A 23,253-nucleotide genomic window follows, 5' to 3' on the forward strand; every position below is an offset into this window, starting at 1 on the left:
TGTTTGTCTCAGCATCAGCAGGAGCTGTTGGCTATGAAGCATCAGCAGGAGCTGCTGGAACACCAGAGGAAGTTGGAGCAGCATCGTCGCGAGCAGGAGCTGGAGAAACAGCAGCGTGAGCAGAAACTGCAGCTGCTCAAAAACAAGGAGCGTGGCCAGGAGAGTAAGTACACACACACACACTTTCTTTATTTTTTGTTAGAATTCTTTATGGGCAAGTGAGCTTCCACTTCATATTACAGATTTAAATGATAATTTGCACATCATAATACTGTTATTCCGGCCACTTTATTAGAGACGGTTTATTTGTGCAGTCAACCAATCACATGGCAGCAGTGCAGGCCGTAAAATCATGCCACGTTTGATGTCAGTGACATTGACTACAGACATGGATGTCCTGGGAACTGTTTCTGGAGTTCACACAGAATGGTGCAAACCACATCCCATAAGCGGCAGCTCCTCAGGCAGAAACGCCTCGCTGGTGAGAAAGGTCAGAGGTGAATGACAGAAAGGCTATGGTAGCTCAAATATCCATTGGGATATTGAGCAGAAGGTTGGGAGTTCAAGCCCCAGCACTGCCAGGCTGCCACTGCTGGGCCCTTGAGCAAGGCCCTTAACCCTCTCTGCTCCAGGGTGCTGTATTATAACTGACCCTGCACTCTGACCTTAACTTCCTAACAAGCTGAGATATGCTAAGGGAAAAAAAGAATTTTACTAATGTATAATGTGACAAATACAGGCTTCTACAACCTTTGAGGGCAAACCTTGAGGAGGAAGGACTAGAAGAACAGCACAAGACCACAACGGTTCCTTGATAAATATCTTTATCAGAATATATTATATCAGAACTGAATAAATAATAAATAAATAATCCCCCCCCCACCAGACAAGTGTGTCGTCAACTCCATTGTTTGTTTTACCCCAGAAATTTAACTGACTCAAAATAAGGTAATAGTATAATAGCATAATGTGAAAAGCCAATTAGCTCGTTGCATGCATTAATATATTAATATTACATTAACATGACTGTAATTATCATTAATATATTATGGATAAAGTTTTTTAATGTAGTTTTTTAGTGGTGCTTGAGGCCTGGACTAAAAGACATGGAAGTCATAAGAGCTGCGTTATTCTCTTCTCACGTTGCAATTAAAATGATTATTTGTGTCTGGCTCTAGTGACGTCAGTTTCTCTCAGGATGTTTAACCCTTTTTTGACCAGTTCACTAGTGAATTATAACTAAATGAGTTATTTTCTGGATCTGAGTCTGATATAAAATGAATGGAGGACACTTTTTTAGGTTTTTTTAGTATGAGACGTGTTTTTTCCTTCTGTTGGATAAGCTTCCACAGAATTTTAGTACAGTAATTGAAGATAGCGCCTTCAAATTTCAGATGCTTATGAGCAACTCTTGAGGCATCTCAGAGAGCAGAAATAGGTTTGAGATCAATATTTACTTCAAAGATTGAAACATTATTGGCTGAGTTTGCCCTTAGTCGGCTAGATAAAAACAGAAACCGTTATGAAAAACTACAAATTGTTGAAGCACAGACCATCACTGCATGAGTGTGGCATGACAAAGGCATTTAATTCTGAACATGGACACAACCAAACAGGGGCAAACTCAAGTTTTTTTGGCCTCTGTGTTTGTATTGTGCTAGTTAAAGGTGACAGTCACATTATATGACAGTGACAGTAGTGTCTTCTGCCTGAGTTTGTCACCTTCGCAGACCTGCCTCTCCTTCATTTTCAATAATCATTTTTGCAGTTGCTGATATGTGTAGTGCAGCAGATGGTGGGATTCTGAGCCAATAGTTAAATAGCCTTTAATGTCACATTTACATTACTGCACAGTGAAATTCTTTCTTCGAATATCCCATCCTTGGAGAGTTAGGGTAAGAGTGCAAGGTCAGCCGTGATGCAGCGCCCCTGGAGCAGGTGGGGTTAAAGGCCTTGCGTAAGGGCTCAACAATGGCAGCTTAGCAGTGCTGGGGCTTGAACCCTGATCTTCCAATCAACAACCCAGAGCTTTAACCACTTGAGCTACCTCCACCCTAGCTACCACTTAGCATGCTCTGTAGTTACACCACCATGAAGTGCTTTATGTTTAAACATATCAAATTATTTTTCCAGCTTTTGGAGTTTAATCATTATTGTTCCCTGGCAGCAATGGCCAAAATACAAATAGCTTTGGTATAAAATCTTGAGGCGCCCAGAATACCGCTTTTCCATTCCAGAGTATGCGCTTTATTTTACAGCTTCCTCTGGACTTATTTTTTGATTACGTACACCGTCTGCTGATAGACCATCTAGTACAGAGCTCTTTGTTTTCACGTAGGCGAAAGGAGCTTGTGCATGTCAGCTATCAGTAGTCCTTGATGTGGGCTCAAGTGCAGCAGCTAAAGAGATGACTCGAAGATAACAACAAAACATTTCCAAGAGCTAGCCGTATGCATTAAAGACCCGTAACGTGGTACACTGAGATTTCGTTTTGTTTGAGCATGCTCCGATTTTGGGTTCCAGGGCTTATTTCTCACTTTAATTCCCTTCCTTGTCACAGCTGCGGTGCGAACGCAGGAATCCTCCGAGCTGTATGTCAGTGAAAGTCCCAGCATAGCCTCCAGGTCCCGCTGAGACTCCGAGATTAGAAAGCACACGCCTCCACACTACTCCTACTGCTGATCACTGGCTTTCTTCTCAGCCACCTGAGATTTCACTCACCTGTTGCTGGCTGTAAGCGTGTGTTGCCTGGTGGCGGAAGTTTGTGGGTCGCCGAGTGGGTGTGTGAAGCTGGCAGAGGTCTCCCGAGGCTTGTTTACGGATGATGGGAAAGGTGGAAATTGTAGCGAGAGCTGTGAGAAAAACCTCTTCCTTTAAAGAGAGAGAGAGAGAAATAAACACACAGCTTTGTTTGACTGACACGGTCTCAGCGGTATTGTCCGACAAACTCGCTCTCTTTTACAGCAACATTAAAGGGAAAACACCTTCGCCAAAAAAAACCCCACACAGGTGTCAGTCTGCACTATACTGTACTGATAGCTGTAGAGAAAGGGCTTAGTGTCGTCAGAGAGTTTATGGGATGGCTTATTTGCATCGTCATTATTCCGTGATACCCCGCAAAAAGGAAAGAAATGTATAGAAAATCCAACCCTGTCCAAACGATCCAAACGATACCCAGGATTATACCCAGATGAAGACGGGTTCACGTTTGAGTCTAGTTTCCCCTCAAGGTTTCCTCAGGGGGTTTTCTCTGCCTCTGTTGCACAGTCTGAATCCAAATCTACATCCGAATTTCTGCAAAGCTGCGTTACGTTGGTCAGTGAAATCCGAGCTACAGTTGTGCGTGCTAGTAATGTCTAGAGTTTTTGTTTTTAGGGGCAAATTCAAGCACTCTTTATTGTAGCATTGAGTGACGCCTGCGATGTTGGTCAGTAAGCACTGTTGTAATGAGGGTTCAGACAAATCACAGCACACCATTTAACAGAAGAGAGAGCAATGTGATGGAGTAGAAGCTCTTTAAATCGCCGGTTTATTTATTTATTTATTTTTTTAAAAGGTGAAGTATGATAATTACTTCTTTATACCACAGCACTGATTGGTCAGAAAATTATTATTTTATTTTATTTTATTTTATTTTAGACCCCAATACACACAGTTCTAACAGTATTTCCAGCTGAAAGGTTAAATATTAATGCACTCGTTCTAATATTAACAGTTTACACAGGCACTTGTTTGGCAGACAACCACTCAAACAGATTAAGAACCATTTATGCAACAGTTAGTTCCAGTCCACAAATTTAACTGGACGAGTGGCGTTCCAAGAGTGCTTCTATTTAATATAACTGCTCTGAAATTTCTTCCAGTTCTGACATCGGTCTTACTGAAACCATTACTACAGTGACATCATTAACAAACTCTACCTTTTCTTGAATATAGCTTCTGATTTTAGTATGGAAGCTTATGAGATGAAGACTGCTGGTCAGCTATAAAGCTGGTCTAGGGGTGTGTCTCAATCAGATCCCAAGCTTCCTAGGCTGTGAATCACTATATCATGTACTCAATTGTGGGCATTCTTAAACACTGTGGCTCACTGTTGACTCAATTTTTAGCGAAGTTCTAATTTCCTCATCAGTCACTGTAAAAAAAAAAAAAAACAAACATATCAAATATTTAAGATTTTTATATCATGTTAAATTTATTAGCTTAATCACACCTGGTACTTCAAATTGGATCAAAAGCTAGCTAGTGGAGTTTTTAAAAACAATTAAGTCCTGAAGTCATTAGACTCGGATAAACCATATATAGAATGTCAAATAAACTTTAAAAGCATTATGGGAAGTAATCATTTGAGAGCTACAACCATAAGCTACTTAGATTTGAGAATGAAGAAATGTCCATGATCTCCAGTAAAGAAACATGGTGAAATGAGTCAGTATTAGTGTTTTGAAACGATAACACAATTGAGACAGCTCTTAAAATGTCTGACTCCCTGATCAGCGCCCTGACTTTTGAGACGCACCCATAGTTTTGTCTGGATCTTTTTCTGCTAGCAGAGCAATAATAAACAAATGATTAGGCCATATTGTGTCTTAAATGTCACATTGGAGTGTAGTTATATTGAGTATCAGCTGAAAGACATATATTTAATAGAGTTACACGTTGCTTAATGTAAAGTAAAGATGCACTATATTGCCAAAAGTTTTGGGCCACCCCTCCAAATCATTGAATTCAGGTGTTGTTTTTCAGGAGCTGGGCTTGGCCCCTTAGTTCCAGTGAAAGGAACTCTTAATGCTTCAGTATACCAAGACATTTTGGACAATTTCATGCTCCCAACTTTGTGGGAATAGTTTGTGGATGACCGCTTCCTGTTGCAACATGACTCCACACCAGTGCACAAAGCCAGGTCCATAAAGACATGGATGAGTGAGTTTGGTGTGGAGGAACTGCACTGGCCTGCACATCAACCAGATAGAACATCTTTGGGAGTGGAGACTGTGAGCCAGGCCTTCTCGTCCAGCATCAGTGCCTGACCTCACAAATGCGCTTCTAGTGGAATGGTCAAAAATTCCTATAAACACACTCCTAAACCTTGTGGAAAGCCTTCCCAGAAGAGTTGGAGCTGTTATAGCTGCAAAGGGCGGGCCAACTCCATATTACATTCATGAGCATGTAAATGCAGACGTCCCAAAACGTTTGGCAGTATAGTGTATGTTTAGGTTGCATTTTTGGAAGGTATCTCCAGTGTCAGCACTACAGTTGTAACAGTTAGAAGTACAACTCAGGTGCTTCATTTTTCTATTCTATTGCGATCCTGTGCGCTTGCTGTTTAGATAAAACGAGCTCTGAACTTCATTCATCTTCAAATGCGAAACACTTTGCCCGTCATCACACACACACATTCCAGTGAGTCATGAAGCCTTGAGGATGCAATGGTGCTGTGTTCCAAACACTCCCATCATCGGGTTTATCACAGGGCCGCGAGTTAAAGTTTTACTTTAACATTAGCGTCACTAGACGAGCAGCACAGTGCTGCAGTGTATGAGGATGTATGGAGGATGTGTTGCACCTCACATACACACGTGGGAATAAAACGGCTCTGGCGTTCATCAGATATCCAAACTGTAATCATAAAAGTCAAACTGTGATTTACAGCATTATCAGGGTACACATGTAATTAGATTAATAGCCATTATGTAGTGAATACTGAGATTGGCATGTTTTTATAACTGATTCCGAGCGTATCAGAAGTGATTATTTAAGCTAATGATTTTCCTGGCAGGAGCTGTAGTAGCTGTGTGAGTTGTAGTATGAGTCAGTGAAGTCGAGTTCACACTTCTGGCACTTTGGAGTTGTGTTTACATGCCAAAAAAAATTAAAACTAGGGATTGAAATTGAAATATTGCTCCGTGTATTAAAAGTGTATCGATGTCGAGCTTATTTTCTTCTTAAAATCGATCAAAACAAAGCATAGCAAAGGGAGAAACGACACCATGTTCCTACAGTAAAAGTAATGAGATGAAGATAAATCTAAACTCAGCACCAGGATTTTGTTGCTCTCAGCACTCCACGGCATCCGCGTAGTAGGCGGGGCACTGTTTCTGAACGCTGCGCTCTGATTGGCAGGTGCGGTGGCGAGCACGGAGGTGAAGATGCGTCTCCAGGAGTTTGTGCTGAATAAGAAGAAAGCCCTGGCCCAGAGGAGCCTCAACCACTGCATGCCCAATGACCCACGCTACTCATACTGGTAAGTTAAGAAAAAAAAAAAGAAACATTTCCACACCTCCAGTCAGAAATCACAAATAAGGCAAGCTATGAAATGGGAATATTTTTTAAAAGGAAGGGCGAGCCAGAGAGCCAGCGTGATTTACAGGAATAAGACCCGGGACATGAGTAAACAGAGACCTGAGTGAAGTTTCTGTCTACCTTCTGACTTTTTTTTTTTTTTTTTTTATCAGTCCAACCTCAGCAGTTAGAGATTTTTTTTTTTAATGGAGGGAAATAAGGTGTTTCTGGATTGTTCTGAAATTTGAAGAGCAAAGTGAAAGATAAGAGCAACTTTGTTTTAAGCAGCAGGTTCGGGGGAGAGAAAAAAAAAAATGCACACACTCGTTATCTGTCAGGTTCAGATAAAGTGAAGGGAGGGAGCGAGGGGATTGTGAAGAGAATGAATATCAGCATAGTGGAGTTATTTCTTTCTTCTTTTTTTTTTTGTTCGTTTATCTTTTTCTCTTATGAACGTGCATCTGGGAGAGGGAAGATAAATTCCTTACACACAGCATGAACAAGGTGGAGTTGTCCACTCTGTTCACGTTTCCTTCACGTCGCATACCGAGCGGCTCGGCTCGGCTTCCTGCGTATCAGTAAAGCCTTGTTTACTATCTCACCTTCCCAGTTAGATCAACAGCGACGGCTTAACAAAGAATGCCTACGGGGGGAAAGCCGTATGTTTTATTGATCAAAACATTTATACCGACTGCTTTCAACCATCAGTCATTTCTTCTAATTGCAGCAGGTTCCAGAAGCTCATCACTCACGACGCTAAACACGCAGCTTATTTTTTTTTAAGATGATGGGAAAGTAGGCAAAGTGAGTAGGTTGGGTTGGTCGCGTGCCAAATCGCCTGCCTTGGCACTGGAAGCGGCCGTTTTGTGAATGTTGTCGCTGAGGTTTCGCTGTTGTGCGGCATAAAGCTCGTTTCTGGGAAGTTGTCTCTGTAAGACGGTGTGTGTTTCATCAGTGTATCAGTGGTAGCATGGCCTTATTATATTCTAATGCAGCATTGCTTCCTAACATTTAGTCACTTGGGAGAGTGTGTAGTGCACTGATTAAAACAAAATATTATTTATTTATTTATTTATTTATTTACAAGTTGTTCGTAGGTTGTGTTGCAGCTGTGTTGTAGACACGAATCTGAACAATAGTGTATTCGAGGTCCTGTGTAACACAGCTCTATTAGTCTGCAAACATTTTCGACAGAGAAAAAGATGATCATCTTTTCAAAACTGGGTCCAGATGGTGTCTGTGTCCTCGCTTTACCTTTTTGCTTCTGTTGTTCTGCTGTCTTATGCGTCTGCGTATGCAAACCCGTGGCTTTAGATGCTTTTGCTTGTTGCGCTCCCTCATTATATTTAATACGAACACTTATTCCAAATTGCTCGTCTAATATACTGTACAGAAACGGTGAGCTGCCTCTACTCAAACTCTTTGAGAATTTGGAAATCCAAAAAAATAGAAAAGAAATGAAAATAACGAGCCATAAATACCCGTGTGTTAAAAGCTGTAGGGATTTTTTCTTAAGTGAAGCTTAGATTCCTTTACAGGATTCGGATTTGTAACCTGTATTGAGGATGGAATAATATTATTTCAAGAAGATGAAAGGGTGTCTTCTGGATGAATTTATGATGTTTGAGGCCGTCTGGCTGAAATAGGTGATGTTGACTCTTTGGGTTTTTTTGGTCGAACTCCCTCCCTCGTTTGGTTCGGAGCTTGAGTCAGAGAAAGAGTGGAAAAAATAATGGTCAGAGATTAATAAGGGCTGTGGATTCAAAAAATTAAAAAAAAAATAAAACGAGACAGTATGTAAGGTTTTATTTATTTTTAAATAACGTTCAATTTTCATGTTTTACAGGAAAACCCAGCACAGTTCACTGGATCAGAGTTCTCCTCCTCAGACAGGGATGTCCACTTACAACCACCCAGTGCTGGGACTCTACGATTCCAAAAACGACTTTCCACTCCGCAAGACAGGTAACATAACTTCCCGCAGCACCGTTAACGATGATCAGACATTCCTCTGATACACTCAGAGCTGACTTATCTTTATTTAGCCTCGTTCTGATTCCGATCCCAGACCAGCAAACAACTTGATCTCTGTCTCACTTCCCACACACTGATCCTCACGACTGATAACCTTCACCGTCAGTGTGAGCTTTTCTGCTAGGAGAAGAATTCTCACCATTTCTATTTCTGTCCCGAACACACAGCTATGAAGCTTTCAGTCTCGGGCTGCATGTAAGCATAAATCCAAACAAACTGAAGTAATGATGCAAAACCCGTGTAAGGAGGCTTGTGGTCAGGCGCAGGACTCAGCCAGTGGAAACTTTATGTCTTTATCCTGGCTGTCTGGTAACACACAACTTTGCTACGATGACAGGCCCTGCCATCAATCCCAGAAGGCTGAGAGAGCGACCCTTTTCATCACTTGGAGTTTAAATCAGGGAGGCAAACAGCCATGAGCCAGAAAGGAATGTTCTCTCTGTCTCTCTTTTCTGTCTCTCTCTGTTAAACCTGCCATCAGCCTCCTAGAATTAGTACCTTTCCTTCAACTGTTGACAGTAAAAAGGGGAACACTTCAGAAAGATGCGTCTTTCGCCTACGTGAGCCCTTTCTTTCTTTTTTCTTTTTTTTATTTGTAGCATATGGACTGCTCAGATTCTCAGTTGAGAGAAATGCAGGTTTTCTCCATGAGAAATAACATACAGTGGATACCTCGTGCACAGAGCAGAAGCCGACAGAGTTAAGTACAGGCGTGAACTGGCTCAATCACCTGTGACCTGAGCACTTGCAGAAGTGGTCAGAGATACATGTAGCTGCATTGTAACGTGTAAAGCAGCACATTCCCAGCAATGTCAAAGTGCCAGAATTGTCAGGTCTCTGGTTTTGGTTATGGTTTTTCCTTTTTTTTTTTTTTTTTTTTTTTTTTTTTTTTTTTTTAAGACGTTGTCAGCAGAGATTCATAAAAGTACCAGTGTGAACGGCTGTCTGTTCAGCTGTAGCATTCCTCTTGGTCCTGGATCACCCAAGGTAGTGAACAAGGCCTTACATGAAAAGATCAGAAGATCATTGATGTTGATATGTGTTAACTGCTTACCTGGATACAAGAGTCTTGCCAGTATCTTATTGGCTAAGCACAACTCTGCAATTAGACAGGCCCATGCACCAGCCTGACGATGAGAACATGAACTCTTAAACACAGTGGCAATTATTAGCTCCTTGGTGAGGAGTGTAATAGTCCAAAAGGATCACAGAATGCCATAAACTGCTGTTTCCAAGTTCTTGCACCATTTCCTAATTCTCCTCCTTCTGCAAAATTGCTGGCTTTGGTTGATGACATATCCGGTCCCATTGCTTCTTCTTGAGATTGGTGGTTATTGGTCACATTGACTCGCTATTTATAGCTGGGTGTCTGGCTGTGTTGTGCAAGAAGGTTTTCTGTGACTGATGTCTGTGGCTTTTACCCAGTTCTACTTCGTTACGCTCAGCCCAAGCTTCTGCAGACGTGTGCGGTTGAGGAAGTGACTATGCTAGGCACTGCAGCGGGATGTCTGCCAGCTGCTAAGCATTATTACAAGTGAACCGGTGAGTAAGGCAGATCAGCGCCCAACACGAGGCCCTGAGAGAGTGCAGCCGGAGCCTGAGGTCCTGAGCTGCTCCCCTCAGCAGGAGAGCTGCACTTAAGGGCCTTCCCTTTGCACACTCACCTTAGGCTGCCTGAGATTAGGCCACTGCTCTCATTAATCATGCTGGAAATGGACCTGTCAGAGTACTGCAGTGCAGCTGGGCCTAGGCTCCCTGTACACTCGCAGCCCCCTGAGACACCAGAGCAATTACAGCTAGGCTAGGATGGAGAAGAAGGGGATGTTACAGCTGCAATATGCCCATCACTGTACGAGCGAGAGAGCATCAGTGGGTGGATCTACTTCCATAGAGCATCATATCACAGGGCAGAGGATCACTGAATCCGGAGTCTGTATTTCCTGAACTCAAAATTGGAATCTTTGTCACTTTAGCATTGCACCATGTGTTCATTTGGTAGTGGGAAGAAGGAAAACTCTAGTATGTTCCCAGCCTGATTTCAGTTCATCATGCTTGTAGAGTATCTGCTATTATTTCTATAAAGGAACTTTAGCCAGTCCAAGGGCTGAATATTACCTCTAAACATTTAAAATATGTGGCTACAGAATGGAAAGTGTATGAGAACGTCTAACCAAAATGGTTTCGTCATTTTATTTTCAACAATAGAGTAATTCATGCATTTTCATTAAGTCTCTCAGTGGATCCGGAGCCACTCCCTGGAATGCTGAGGATGAGGGAGGAATATATCCTGAATGGGACATCATTCCATTGTAGAGCACCATGCACACACATCCACTCATTCACACCTAGGGGGAATTTGGTACTGTCACTTCAACAACCGCTAGGTGGGAGGAAACCAGAGAACCCAGAAGAAACCAACACAGATATTAACCCAAGCTCAGGATCATACAGATTTCTGAAGCTGTGAGTTGGAGATGCTACAGTACCTGTTACACCATCGTTTTACCCGGGAGCAATTTCAAATGAAAGTTAAATAAATAAATAAAAATAGAAAAATACATCCGGTATCCTCTGAAGGTCTAGGAAGTAGGTTTTGAAGGGCTCTTTGGTGAGGAAAGAACCACTGGTCAGATTTTATTTATTTACACTTTCCTGAAGGTTTTGTGCAGTAGACATGTGACAGGATAAATTCTTCCACCTTTAACATGACCTCTAAAAGGGACTAGTTATACAGATTTTTTGCTTAATTTTTCAGACTTTCAAGAAGTGACTCCTTAAAAACATGCAAAAGATTTTGTCTTCATTAGGATCTTCCCCTAAACTTCTGTTATACATGAGATTTAAGTGAAGTGGTTTTCTGTTTATTTCATGAGACCTGATGCTGAAAGTCGTGTCTGATTTAATTCCACATCACTTGGTGCATCTCTATGTGGCTAGAAATTACTAAGCTATTACTTTAAAACACCTTTTCTTCTTCTTTTTTTTTTTTTGGAGGTATCTGCAGTTTTATTTCCCAAACGAATTAATTAACTCAGGGACACGCCTTCAGGAAGGTTTTTTTTTTTTTTTTTTATACAGGGGAAAGAATCTAAACCTCAAGTCAAGCGTTCCTCTGTATGGTCACAGTTCTTCACTTTGTGGCGAGGCACGTCTGAGTGTTGATTCCAGCTCTCCCGCTGTAGATAAACCTCAGTTTGCTCTGGCTGCTGCGGTGCATTCCTGGGGCTGGGTAGAGCGCTCCGTCTCCTGTCACAGAAGCTCCATGTCTTCCTCTTTTCCCCATCAGAAAGCAGTCTCTCTCTCTCTCTCTCTCTGTCTCTCTTTTCAAATAAGCTCCCTCACTTTTACATGAGCCTTTCACCTCTCTGATTAGCGATAGAGCAGACAATCTGTGTCCTCCTCTGTTCCAATTCATGATTTGGCTTTTTGTTGTCTCCCCCCCCATACCCCCTCCCCCCTCTCATGACGCACGAGGGGTGAATGAGGGTGGAAACGAGCTGCTGGAGTGCTCTTGTGTCTTCGTCCATTCATTCGCGGGTGCATGCGGAGCCGTGTATAGGGCACTCTTATTCAGAAAGAGAGAACACAGCCTTTGTGTGCCAGCTGACATGAGGGTCACAGATTTGATATTTCCATTGGTCAGGTCCTTTCTCTGCCCTCATTTAACTACACTGTTCAACTGTATGAGATCAATTCAACTCCAGCTTTTCCCACAGGAAGTAAAATGAGACGATGGATGGAAAAAGTGGCAGATGGGAAATTTTTAGATAAATAAAAGCAATTACTAAAAAATTATTTCATTCATATTTGTTTCGAAGTTAATTACACGTGGAATGTCTACAGCTAAAGGTGTCAAGCATAAAGGTTTGGGCTGATGAAGGTTCTAATCCGGTCCTCTAAATACATTTAGAAACAAAATCGTGAGCTGAAACAGACTTTATTATTCCACTCGAGGAATTAATGCAAGGCTATAAACACAACTACTGACAAAATGCGGTCATGAAATGTAAATGTTCATTAGGAAGCTGAAAATGTGACGCTGTAACCCTGTCTCTTTCCACAAGAGCAAATTTATGGCTTTCACAGCAACAGGAATAAATACTGAAGCAATCACAGCTTTTATTACTTTTTCTATTACTTTTTTTTTTTTTTTAATATGTACCCCTGATAAATGATGTTAAGTGAACACGCTCAAAAGGACTTGTTGTGGCGTATTTTTCAGTCACGCCCGCATGACATTGGACTAAGTGTAATGCGGCTTGTTACCTGAAATGCGTAACACCCCTGTAGTAATATCTGAGCTCTTTTGTTAGGCGCGCAGTAGGAAGCCGTTATTATTCCAGCAGCCTAGCCTCCCAGTTGTCCTCCACGTGAGCCGCCTCCTTGTTATAATGAAGCACCGTTCACATTTATGTTGACATGGTGATTTTCATTTGGAGCGGACCATCCAGCATCAAGCAAAAACTGCAGCAATCTGGAAGGAATCAGGCTGCGGCACTAAAGCAGTTAGTCTCCACAACCCCCGAAGGCTACAGTTTGGGCCTTAATGTTCGCTAAACACGGCACAGCGGGGGACGGACCTGCTGGAGCCATACCACATGTCACATGTCAAAGACACGGAACGGGAAAAACGTCGAGAACCTGCTATAACTATGTGAAGCATTTCCTTTTGGCTGCAGAGTACACCTCCAAAACAGCTTGACTTCCGATGAGCAAGTGAATGGCGAATCTTTTTATTATTATTTTTTCCTCGCACATCAGCCTCAACATGAAAACAAACACTTCCTCTGAGTCATAAGAAACCTTCCACACTATCTTTTTATACATGCTTGCATCCCGGTTGAAATTTGGAGCTATGTCAAGTCTGTTGTTTTTGTAATATGATTGTGTATGCAAGCTTTATCGCCAACTCGTGCACCACTGAACTCGTTATATCCTTACTGCCGCTAATGGGTGGAGGGCAGCACTGACTCACTTAACTATTAACTAAACCTGGTATGATCTTCAAATAATACCAAGAATACTAAGCATTCTCGATTCTAGTTGGTCAGAAGGTTCTTTATTATTTTTAATTATTGTTAATTAAGCTGTTAATTGTTATTCTAAATCTTTACCCACATCACATCATCATGGAAAAAAACAAAAAGAGTTACATAAACACACGTAAACATTACAATAAAATATTTCATTAATTCTCCACAGCTCTGAAAGGAGTTAGGAACAAGGAGCAAGACAAGCCTCAGGTTTATATTAACGCACTTCTACTATTTTAGTAGTTTTATAGTGACAGAATGCACGGGCGTTGAAGTAAGTTTCAGTGAAACGAAACAAACAGAAATGACCGAAACATTTTAGTAGTCGATTTTCCTACAAAGCAATGCTTAAAACCACAAAACAAAAACCTGCTATTTCCACACCAACCTTTTTCAAATCAGTAACATTATTAATGTTATATCACTTAATGCTATTCCTCAAAAACAAGCCATGTGCTGGAGATCAGAATATTTTCTGTGTCCTAATCAATTTCTAAAGTAAATATATCAGTTGCTTTGCCCAAACCCAACAGACACGGTATATGAATATTCACTGCTTGTGTGTGTGATCGGCTTTAATCAGAACTCTTTTTTTTGTAGGTACATCTCTGTGTCCTGTAGAGCAGTCTGCTGCTCACCGTTTCTATGTATTTGTTTAGGAAAGTGACAGTCCCATGAGAGGGAGCTATTCCAGTGTCCTCAGAGCTGCTGAGGACAGTACTCATTCCTCACACGGTACAGCGTGTGCTCTCCTCCCTTATATTAGACCATGAACAGCTCTCGGAGCTCGTTCACCTGATTCGAACTCTTTCTAACAGCGCTAAGCGCTTATTAAATGGATCTCAGCAGACGACTTGTGTATCATTTCCTGCTCATTCTACTGCACTCGGCTGGTGACTTGCCATAGTTGGCACAGTCACTGCGTGTCCTTGATGGCACTTAAAGTCCCTTGCAGAGCTTTCTCATCAGCCTTCATCAAGCTTTATAGTGCAGGGGGGAATGGCTTTCCTCGCCTCTCCTTCTGCTCGGTCTTTTTTACCTCCTCGTCTTTGTCAGTCGCGTTCCTCAGCCGTGTCAGGTGCAGATGCCGAATGACACTCCCTTTCCCCTTATGTACCAGGGTGCCTTTATTGCGTCCGAATAGAGATGACTAGACCCCCAGAACAGAGGAAATCTTTTTCTCAAGAACTAGATACTGTACTTATTCATCAGCGCGCGAAAGGTTTTCAGCCTCTGATGAACTGTGATGTGGAGTTAATGAGTGTATGAACTCCGAGATTGATTAATGCTCGTGAGGAGTTGGAGTCATTTCCACGTCTTGATGAGCTTAAACCGGACCGGATGCTGAAGAGGTGATCAGCGAACGATCCGGCACCGCTTTCCTCGGCCGTTTATTTAAGCACCTGTGCCAAAATGCAAGATGCACATCAACAGTTGGGTTCCTAATGTTCTTGTTTTATGGCCTTGTGAAGAACCCAATCCATTGCACTTTGCAGTCAGCTGCTCCAACTCATTTCAGCTGTGCACATGCTGCGTGCCAGTCTTTAATCCGGTTGTACCAATGGGACGAACATCAACGAGGCTACTACAGCTATTCTCCTGGTAATGTTTTTGCAATTGCCTTCTCAGAATTTGGTGTCTACCCAGGGTGCACACAGATAACCATCTTTCATGCAACCGAGATCTCTTTAGTATCTGATTAATAACCCGTTTTATGCATTCTAATCAGCACACTTACAGGAGGTCGTGCTGAGCTGTACTTCTCTGTTTTCTATTGTTATTACTGCAGGAGGTCAAACTAAGCCTGGCTTTGAAATTCAACATCACTTTTAATTTCTATCTTTTTTTTTCCTCTCTCTCTCTCTCTCTCTCTCTCTCTCTCTCTCTTTCTCTCTCTCTCTCTCTTCGTGTTATCTATGTGCAATTTCTGGCAAGAAGCTAGACACAGGGAGCCCAGATGGTGTGTGTTTGAGATGTACTCCCATGCGGCGATACTTTGTCTTTTTATGAGAGAACGTTATAGGCTAATCCATACAGAAGCACATTTCTCGTAACAAAAGCGTCCCTGTGTAGAACGACAGCAGGAGGTGAGGTAAGATCTACAGCTGTAAATCCTTTCTTATTACTGTTTGGGGTCTGATGCTGGATGAACAGACTGCAGTGTTCTCACCGCTTTAATATTTGCAAACCCTTGTAGTACATGGGCACTGTTTGCATTGTGTGTGAATTTCAGAGCAATTTAGTCTGTTGTTTTTTTTTCTTTAAAAGCAGGTAATAACATTCTGTGGATATCTGCAACATTCCAATAATACGTCCCATGATACCTTGTGCTGGATATGTGCAGAAAAGTGCAACAAACATTATGATAAATAGTAATGCAACATAGAAAATGACAAGCTTCTGCAAAACGATGGCATTAGCCCACCATTCTCTTTCTAAAGCGTGGGAGCATGAGGATATAAAATTGTCCAGGACTATTTTAAGTTATTTCATCGAGCAGCAGGGAAGGTATTAACAACCTGGAAAGCTTGGAAACATATCAGCAGTAAAGTCAGACAGCTTCTGATAAAGAAGTTTGGGAATTGCATTTATTCGAAAGCAGATGTTGAGACTAGCTACTGCCTTCAGCCTTGAATCCATCCCATTGAGCTTGGGGTGGGGGTGGGGTGGGGTGGGGGATTACAGCATTGCATTCGTATTATGTATTATCCTGTCAATTAAACGGAACAGAGCGCTAGATTATACCCCGGTGCCACACTACAGTAAACTTCCTAACCATAAGGCTGTGTCTTGTGTGGTTGACATTTTCTGAGGACTCCCTAATGGCGCAACAAATGACGAGAATAGGACAGATGTTTAAGTTCAAATCCCAGTGATGTCGCATCCATTTTTCCTTTGAGTCTGAGAGAAAGAAAATGGCATTGCTGTTAGATGCTGTTACTCTCTCCCATGTCAACCAAAGTGACACTAGATGCTGTGATCTCAGATACACTATAACTATATTGCCAAAAGTTCTGGGACATCTGCTTTTACATGCACATGAATTTAATGTGGAGTTGGCCCACCCTTTGCAGCTATAGCAGCTTCAGCTCTTCTTGAAAGGCTTTCCACAAGGTTTAGGAGTGTGTGAGGTCAGGCACTGATGTTGGACGAGGAGACCTGTCTTGCAGTCTTCGCTCTAATTCATCCCAAAGGTGTTCTATCAGGTTGAGGTCAGGACTCACTCATCCATGTCTTTATGGACCTTGCTTTGTGCACTGGTGTGCAGTCATGCTGGAACAGGAAGGGGTCATCCCCAAACTGTTCCCACAAGGTTGGGAGCATGAAATTGTCCACAATGTCTTGGTATGCTGAAGCATTAAGAGTTCCTTTTACTGGAACTAAGGTGCCGAGCCCAACCCCTGAATTCAATGATTTGGAGGGGTGTCCCAAAACTTTTGGCAATGTAGTGCATATATGCTGAAGAGGGCTTTCCTCGAGTGTGTTATGCTGCCCTGTGGGCTACAGTTTGAAGACTTGTAGCTGGCTTTAGGAAGCATGTGCTAGTCATCACCCTCTCTAGTTATTGACTTTAGAGCTGGCTAGTAGGTGGGAATTGATCGAATTAGGTGAAAATGGGGTAAAAATATAAAAAAGGACTATAGAGCATGTACTGTAGTTTCTATAGATAAACATTCAAGCCTACATAGAACATTTTATTAGTTTTGGTCCAATAAAGGAGAAAGATGAAACTAGTCGGTGAAACACCAATGGTCAAAAGGACGGTGTGTGTGTGTGTGGGGGGGCACTTATATCTGGGATTATTGTTTTTCACAGACTATTGCTTTCTTGCTCAAGCTAGCATGGCCCGGTGCACACTCCCAAATTACAGCATGGCAGTCTGAAGTCCCCACATTATCCAAGGTTCTTTGAAACCAACGCTAGTTATTTTCAGACTCTACTTAAATGGAATAATGTTAGTGCATGGTTCGTTAACCTTAGTGCCGAGGTGAGGCCTTTGTTTTTATGTGTGGTTTTGTCTTTTACTGTCTTTCTATTGCTTTGTATATTTCTCAGTTTATTTCATTTTATTTGACATGTTTTTTTTGTAGCTATAGAGCTGGCTTGTGGGTGGGAATTGGCTCATTACCAAATTTGGAGAAAATGGAGTAAAAATAGAACAAAGGACTGTCTAGCTTGCATGCATTGCTTGAATTACACAATATGTTATATTAAATTTTAAAAAAGATGTACTGTAGTTTCTGTAGATTAACAGTGAAGTACACCCTATATAGAATATCTTGTACCATTACACTGATAAGGCTGACTCAAACCTACTGATAAAGTAAGGGGAAAAGTAAAATGTCTACGTCTACACACACATGAGTGCTCATGCAAAAACACTTAAAAGTCAGCTAGTCCAAGGGTGACCCTGTGTCTCCTTCTAATGCTGATCTTCAAGCTTCACTTCTGCCACGTTAACACTTTTCCAGAGTGAGGGGTGGGGGGTGGGTGTCCCCGGGTCCTTGGCCTCATGGTAGCCCTCATTCATTCCAATTACAGCTGCTGATGCCCTGATGCTGGCTGCCAGCCATGGCTACACACTAGCGCACTCTATTACAATTAATATCCCACTGCAAACAATCATGACAGCCTCTTTACACTTATTCCAAATATATTTTCTGATTATTGCATTCATCTGAGATTATTACTGTGCATACAGTCGTGTTCTAGGAGATGCGAGTTTTGACTTTTGTCAGAGATGCGAGTTTGATCATCAAAATCCTTCCTGCATCTATTGTTCTGTTCTTCTGTACATTTCCAAAGTTTAGAAACTCATCACTGAATATCTTATTAGTTTGACCTTAACTACTCGTTCAGCTTGGGTAAGAAAGGCTACTTTCTTGCCATTAGTGCACTTGCTAGAAACTTCACTTATGAGAAGGCAAAGGGCAAAGCTTAATTCAGTCTTTGGCAGCTGTGTTCCTCGTCTTTGACTAATGCATGGTCTTAATGGCAGGATGCACTACATTCTTTAACAAAGATGTCTGGGAATGGTCCTGCCTCTTACAAGAAGTGCCACCCTCACGTTCACCTAGTTTGCTAATCGCAACCGCAAGACCAGCTTTTTAATACAGAGTGCTCTTTGGAAAGTACTTCAAGTCATGGAACCTGGGCATTTAGATAAGTGCATTAAGACAGGTTTATCTATGGTCTAACTTAGTGTTTCTAAATGGGCGTGAACAATGGGGAAGATGGTGCTCATGGTCATTTTCTCAGTGGCTACTGACCGCACTTAATATTGACCAAAACCCAGTGGGCTTTGAAAAGCATTAATGATCTCTGGATGCACTCATTATTGGCCGCTTGATATTTGACACATGGTCACATGCTAATCATGGGTCATTAGGGTTGGTCCACTAAATGACTGGGAGTGGAGACAGGGCGACTAGCGGTTGAAACGCCAATGGTCAAGTGGATGGTGTGTGGGAAAACACTTATTTCTAGGATTAATGCTTTGCACAGACTTTTTTCCGTTCACACTCCCGAATTACGTCATTGCAGTCTGAAGTCCACACTTTTTAAGAAGACTCTGAAATCAATGCTAGTTATTTTCAAACTTGATTAACCTTGGCGCAGAGAGGAGTCTCTTTAGGGTCAGTAGTAGTGTCGACTCTTCTGTTTCGACCACTATTTTAATGTGTGGTTTTGTCCTTCGCTGCTTATTCCTTTCTCAACATTTCTCATTTTATTTCACATTTCAGTTCATTTCTTCTTGGCATTCATTTGATTCTGAAGCACTTTGGCAGCCACTTGTCTTTTAAATGTGCTATATAAATAAAGGTGACTTGACTCTGAAGCAGCCTTGTGAAAACTGGAAGCGAAATTATTAAGGCAAAGTTGTAATAAGACCAGTGCCGTAAAGAGAAATTGAGAAAAACCTTAACCCCAAAGTCTTGCCAAAAAAACTGTTTTGCGGTGCAGGTGTCAAAGTGTGGCTCTGGTAGAGATTAACTTCACGCATAATTTCCAAGTTTCTGTGCTTTTGATTGCGTATTACCTTATTAATGTGATATCTTTGGCAAACACAGGCTAGCAGATTAGTATCAGATTATGTGTAGAAGGATTTGAGCCTGATAATGACAGGCTCCGATGTGAACACAGCGTGTGTTTGTGCTCCCTGCAGCGTCGGAGCCGAATCTGAAGCTGCGCTCCAGGCTGAAGCAGAAGGTGACGGAGAGACGCAGCAGCCCGTTGCTGCGGAGGAGGGACGGCCCCGTAACTACAGCCAAGAAACGCTCTCTGGACGTGACAGGTGAGTGACTCAATAACAAAACCCACAAATAAGAGCTTGGCTTTCAGAGCAGCCTGTTGGAGTGAGTTACAAACAGCAGCTAGGCAACACTAAACAGACCTCGTGTCCATCTCCGTTGTTTATTTGTTAATTATTTCTTTATTTTTTTTTAGAATCAGCTTGTAACAGCGCACCAGGTTCTGGCCCGAGCTCACCCAACAACAGCTCCAACAACATCACTAATGAGAACGGCATCACCAGCTCAATCTCCAACAGCCCAGTGGAGGTACAGACACATTACACTTCAGCCTCGACTCAGCAGCAGTTTCCTTTTTTTAAATAGGCTAAAGCATGACTTCAGTGTCTATATATATATATACACTGTGTGTGTGATTACATACTGTAGTGGTATATTTATTCATTCATCAGAAATGTACTTCTGTTTATATTCAGCTGTTAAAAGAAGTTAAGGAGCAGTCTTGCTTTTTTTGAAGCATTTATGCATTAGCGGGAATCCGGGTTTATAAAGTACACTTTCCTGTTGGTTTCCTGGTGGTTTGAAATGAGAGTGCACTAAAACATTTTTTGTTGCCAATTTTACTAAACAACTGTGACAGAATAAATATAGACATTATCCAGCAGCCATATTGCTGATTTACATAGCGCTAAAGTGCTGATATTGTGCAGTGGATAGTATGTGTGTGTGTGTATATACACGTTTTTACACAAACCACACAGAGCCGTTAGTTATGATCACAGCGTTTATTTGTGTGTGTGTGTGTGTGTGTGTGTTGCTCTTTTCCAGCCTTCCCTGGCACATCGTCTTGCCAGCAGAGAGGGTCCTGTTAGCCAGCTGTCTCTGTACACATCCCCCTCCCTCCCAAACATCACTCTGGGCTTGCCAGCCACCGGCTCCACCACTGTGAGTGGCTCCATCTCACTTTCACACTCTCTTTCTCTCTCACCCTTGCTTACTCTCACCCTCTCACACGTATTTCTTTCTCACTCTGCCTATCTTTAGCTCAATGCCCTGTCTTTATTGCTTTGTACACGTTCTCTCTGCCCTTCCTCTCTGACGTATTTCCCCCCTATTCTCTGCCACTGGCTTTGCCTCTGGTTGGTCATTGAGATGAAGAGTCCACATAGAAGGCTCCTGTCTAGACGGTCAGTGTGCAGTATGTGGCTTTTCAGCGCCAGTACCATTTCAGAAAGGACCCATTGAGACACAATGACTGACTGCTGCTTGCTGACGCAAACACCCGGACCCCCCCGAAATACAGATCTAACACACATATTGATTTTGAGAGGCTCTGTTGCTTGACTTTTTGAAGCTTTGATATGAACCTTTCGTTTCTTTGCCTGTACATTTCACACACTGGTTTGCTTTCTTTGCCTTTGTGTCTTATCACCGTCATTCACCAGGTGGCGTCTGGCCAGCAGGAGGGTGACCGGCTGGCGATGGCAGGCCTGCAGCCCGGATTACCCATAACCACTCCGTTCATCGCCGGAGCCCACCTTCCCTCATATCTGGCTGCCTCGGCCTTGGAGCGAGAGGGAGGCTCCGCCCACAACCCTCTGCTACAGCACATGGCCCTGCTGGAGCAGTCACAGAATCCCCTGGTTTCAGGTATGTATTTTACTATAAGGCTGGGTTTATTTATCTGTGCATATAAAATAATGCAGCGTCCATATGATGCGACACAATCACCAACAAACAATAACCTGATTTCACATGATGTCCACAACACACGTTTTCTTGAATTTCCTTATTAGGGTTAGTCTTTGGATTTTAAAAATAAAGCCTTTTTAGAGCCTACATACATGTTGAATAGCAGTATTGAGGATCGTACAGATTGTAATGAATGTAAGGTCATATTTTTCAGTTTCAGAGAAATTTCAGCAAGAAAATTTGAGCAGATTTGAAGTTTATTAAAGGCAGTCAGAATGGAAGGAGAACAAAATTGTTCTGATTTGAAAAAATTGCATCTTTTATTTCTCAAAAAAAAATAAAAAAACATTCAGGAGAGTTACTTTTACTACAAAAAATACAGCGTAGTTTTTTTTATTACACTGATAAAAAGTTATTTTTAACCAGCAGTTGTCCGAAATGACTATTGTTTTAATTCCGTCATAGTGAGAAGATTTAAAAACTGCTAGTTAATGAGCCTGGTGTGTAATTTTATAACAGACAGTCTAAAAATGGCAGAAGCAAAAATAAGTACGCCATTAATGTTGAACTGATCCGCTGCTTTCTTTTTGGCAAAGTTATTAAATGTGCAGTGTCCCGAAAACAGCTTCTCAAATGCTTAAGCAAAACAGTTCAGTAAATAAAATGGCCGGTCGGTGCGGTCTTAAGCTGGACGTCCATCTACGCTCTAAGCGCAGTTTTATGAACATTATCCCTTACGAATTGCCATCAATTTGCGCTGATTGGCTCTGAGGAAGCTTTATTTTAATGAAATTAGTCATAGACAATGTTAATTAGCCTCCCACTGAGCTCGGCACGACAGCAGCAGGCAGGTCGATACTTCTGCCCAGCCGACAGAGAGAGAGACGTAGTCGACTCTATGCTCGCTCATGTATCATGACTGTCTGTGCAAAGCTCTTCTCCTCCACCTCATCTCATCCGTTCAAGAGATTATTGAAATCAGTGTGCAGGAAGCACACAGCACAGAGACGCTGCAGAGAGGGTGAGCAGTGTTGATTGTGCTTTACCATAGAAGAGTTACTGAAGAAGAAGCCACTTAGGAGGAGTCAAGTGGAGTCATTTGAGTTTCCCAGCCACAGCACGCACTGGATTAGTTCATTAAGTGTTATACATAATATACATACTTAGGTCTGTCGGATATGGACATTTACTCACTGATCCCAAGCTCTACTGGTAACATTTCATCCGTTCGTTATAAAACACCGGTTTAGATTCTGGTTTCTTCCTCATGTACAGCAGTTTTGAGGAAATTGTCACATCTGCCTTGCTCATTAGCGATCTAAATCTACAGCCAGATTTCTGTCAAGCTGCTTTGTGACAATGTCTATTGTTAAACATTCAATACAAATAGAAATGGAATTGAAATTTAATTAACCAACAATGCTGAAAATTTCATAGTAGAGACAAGCACATAATCCGGAGCTGCGAGGAGCTCTCTAAGCGTTTGTCTCATCGTTCTGCTCCTGACGCTTTCAGAAGCATCCAAGGGAGCATGATTGCACGTTACAAGTAAACTGTGCTCACACATGACCAAAAAAAATATCACTGTCAGTAATTAAGGCCTCCTATAGCTTTACAATATGTTTAGCTGTTGTTTAAAAAAAAAAAAAAACAAAACAATACAGTTCTGACATTTAAGGAGATATTTGATGATTTTTCAGCATTCGGTGATGATTGTTTGGAACTTTGATAGCAGAGTTTAGCTGGCGCTCAGTAAAATCTGGAGATCACGATTTGGAATTTCAACAATGACGCCAGATCAGTGGGAGCACAATTATCTGTGGGAGGGGAATAGTCTCATTCACTTGTCAATCAGGAGCAAGACTAACAAATCACAGTCCTTCTTTAGCTCTTGTATGCAGAAGAGGGTGATCAGCGGTTCCAGAGGAGCATGCTAGCTTTCATCGTCCTCCTGTGTGGTA

At 42.0% G+C, this 23,253-nt stretch overlaps 1 protein-coding gene across 4 annotated transcripts in view; it reads left to right on the top strand.

Annotated features, from left to right (window-relative positions):
• Window positions 1-23,253, top strand: part of hdac4 (histone deacetylase 4) — a 170,106-nt gene that overhangs the window by 102,145 nt on the left and 44,708 nt on the right. For all 4 annotated transcript variants that reach the window (XM_058391174.1, XM_058391176.1, XM_058391177.1 and 1 more), the window contains 7 exons: window positions 13-163; window positions 6,124-6,244; window positions 8,129-8,247; window positions 19,516-19,644; window positions 19,797-19,909; window positions 20,429-20,545; window positions 21,046-21,250. In XM_058391174.1, coding sequence (XP_058247157.1) covers window positions 13-163; window positions 6,124-6,244; window positions 8,129-8,247; window positions 19,516-19,644; window positions 19,797-19,909; window positions 20,429-20,545; window positions 21,046-21,250 — 955 coding nt within the window. The remainder of the gene's footprint in view (window positions 1-12; window positions 164-6,123; window positions 6,245-8,128; window positions 8,248-19,515; window positions 19,645-19,796; window positions 19,910-20,428; window positions 20,546-21,045; window positions 21,251-23,253) is intronic.

Source organism: Hemibagrus wyckioides, linkage group LG06, assembly GCF_019097595.1.
Source record: "Hemibagrus wyckioides isolate EC202008001 linkage group LG06, SWU_Hwy_1.0, whole genome shotgun sequence".
NCBI lineage: Eukaryota > Metazoa > Chordata > Actinopteri > Siluriformes > Bagridae > Hemibagrus > Hemibagrus wyckioides.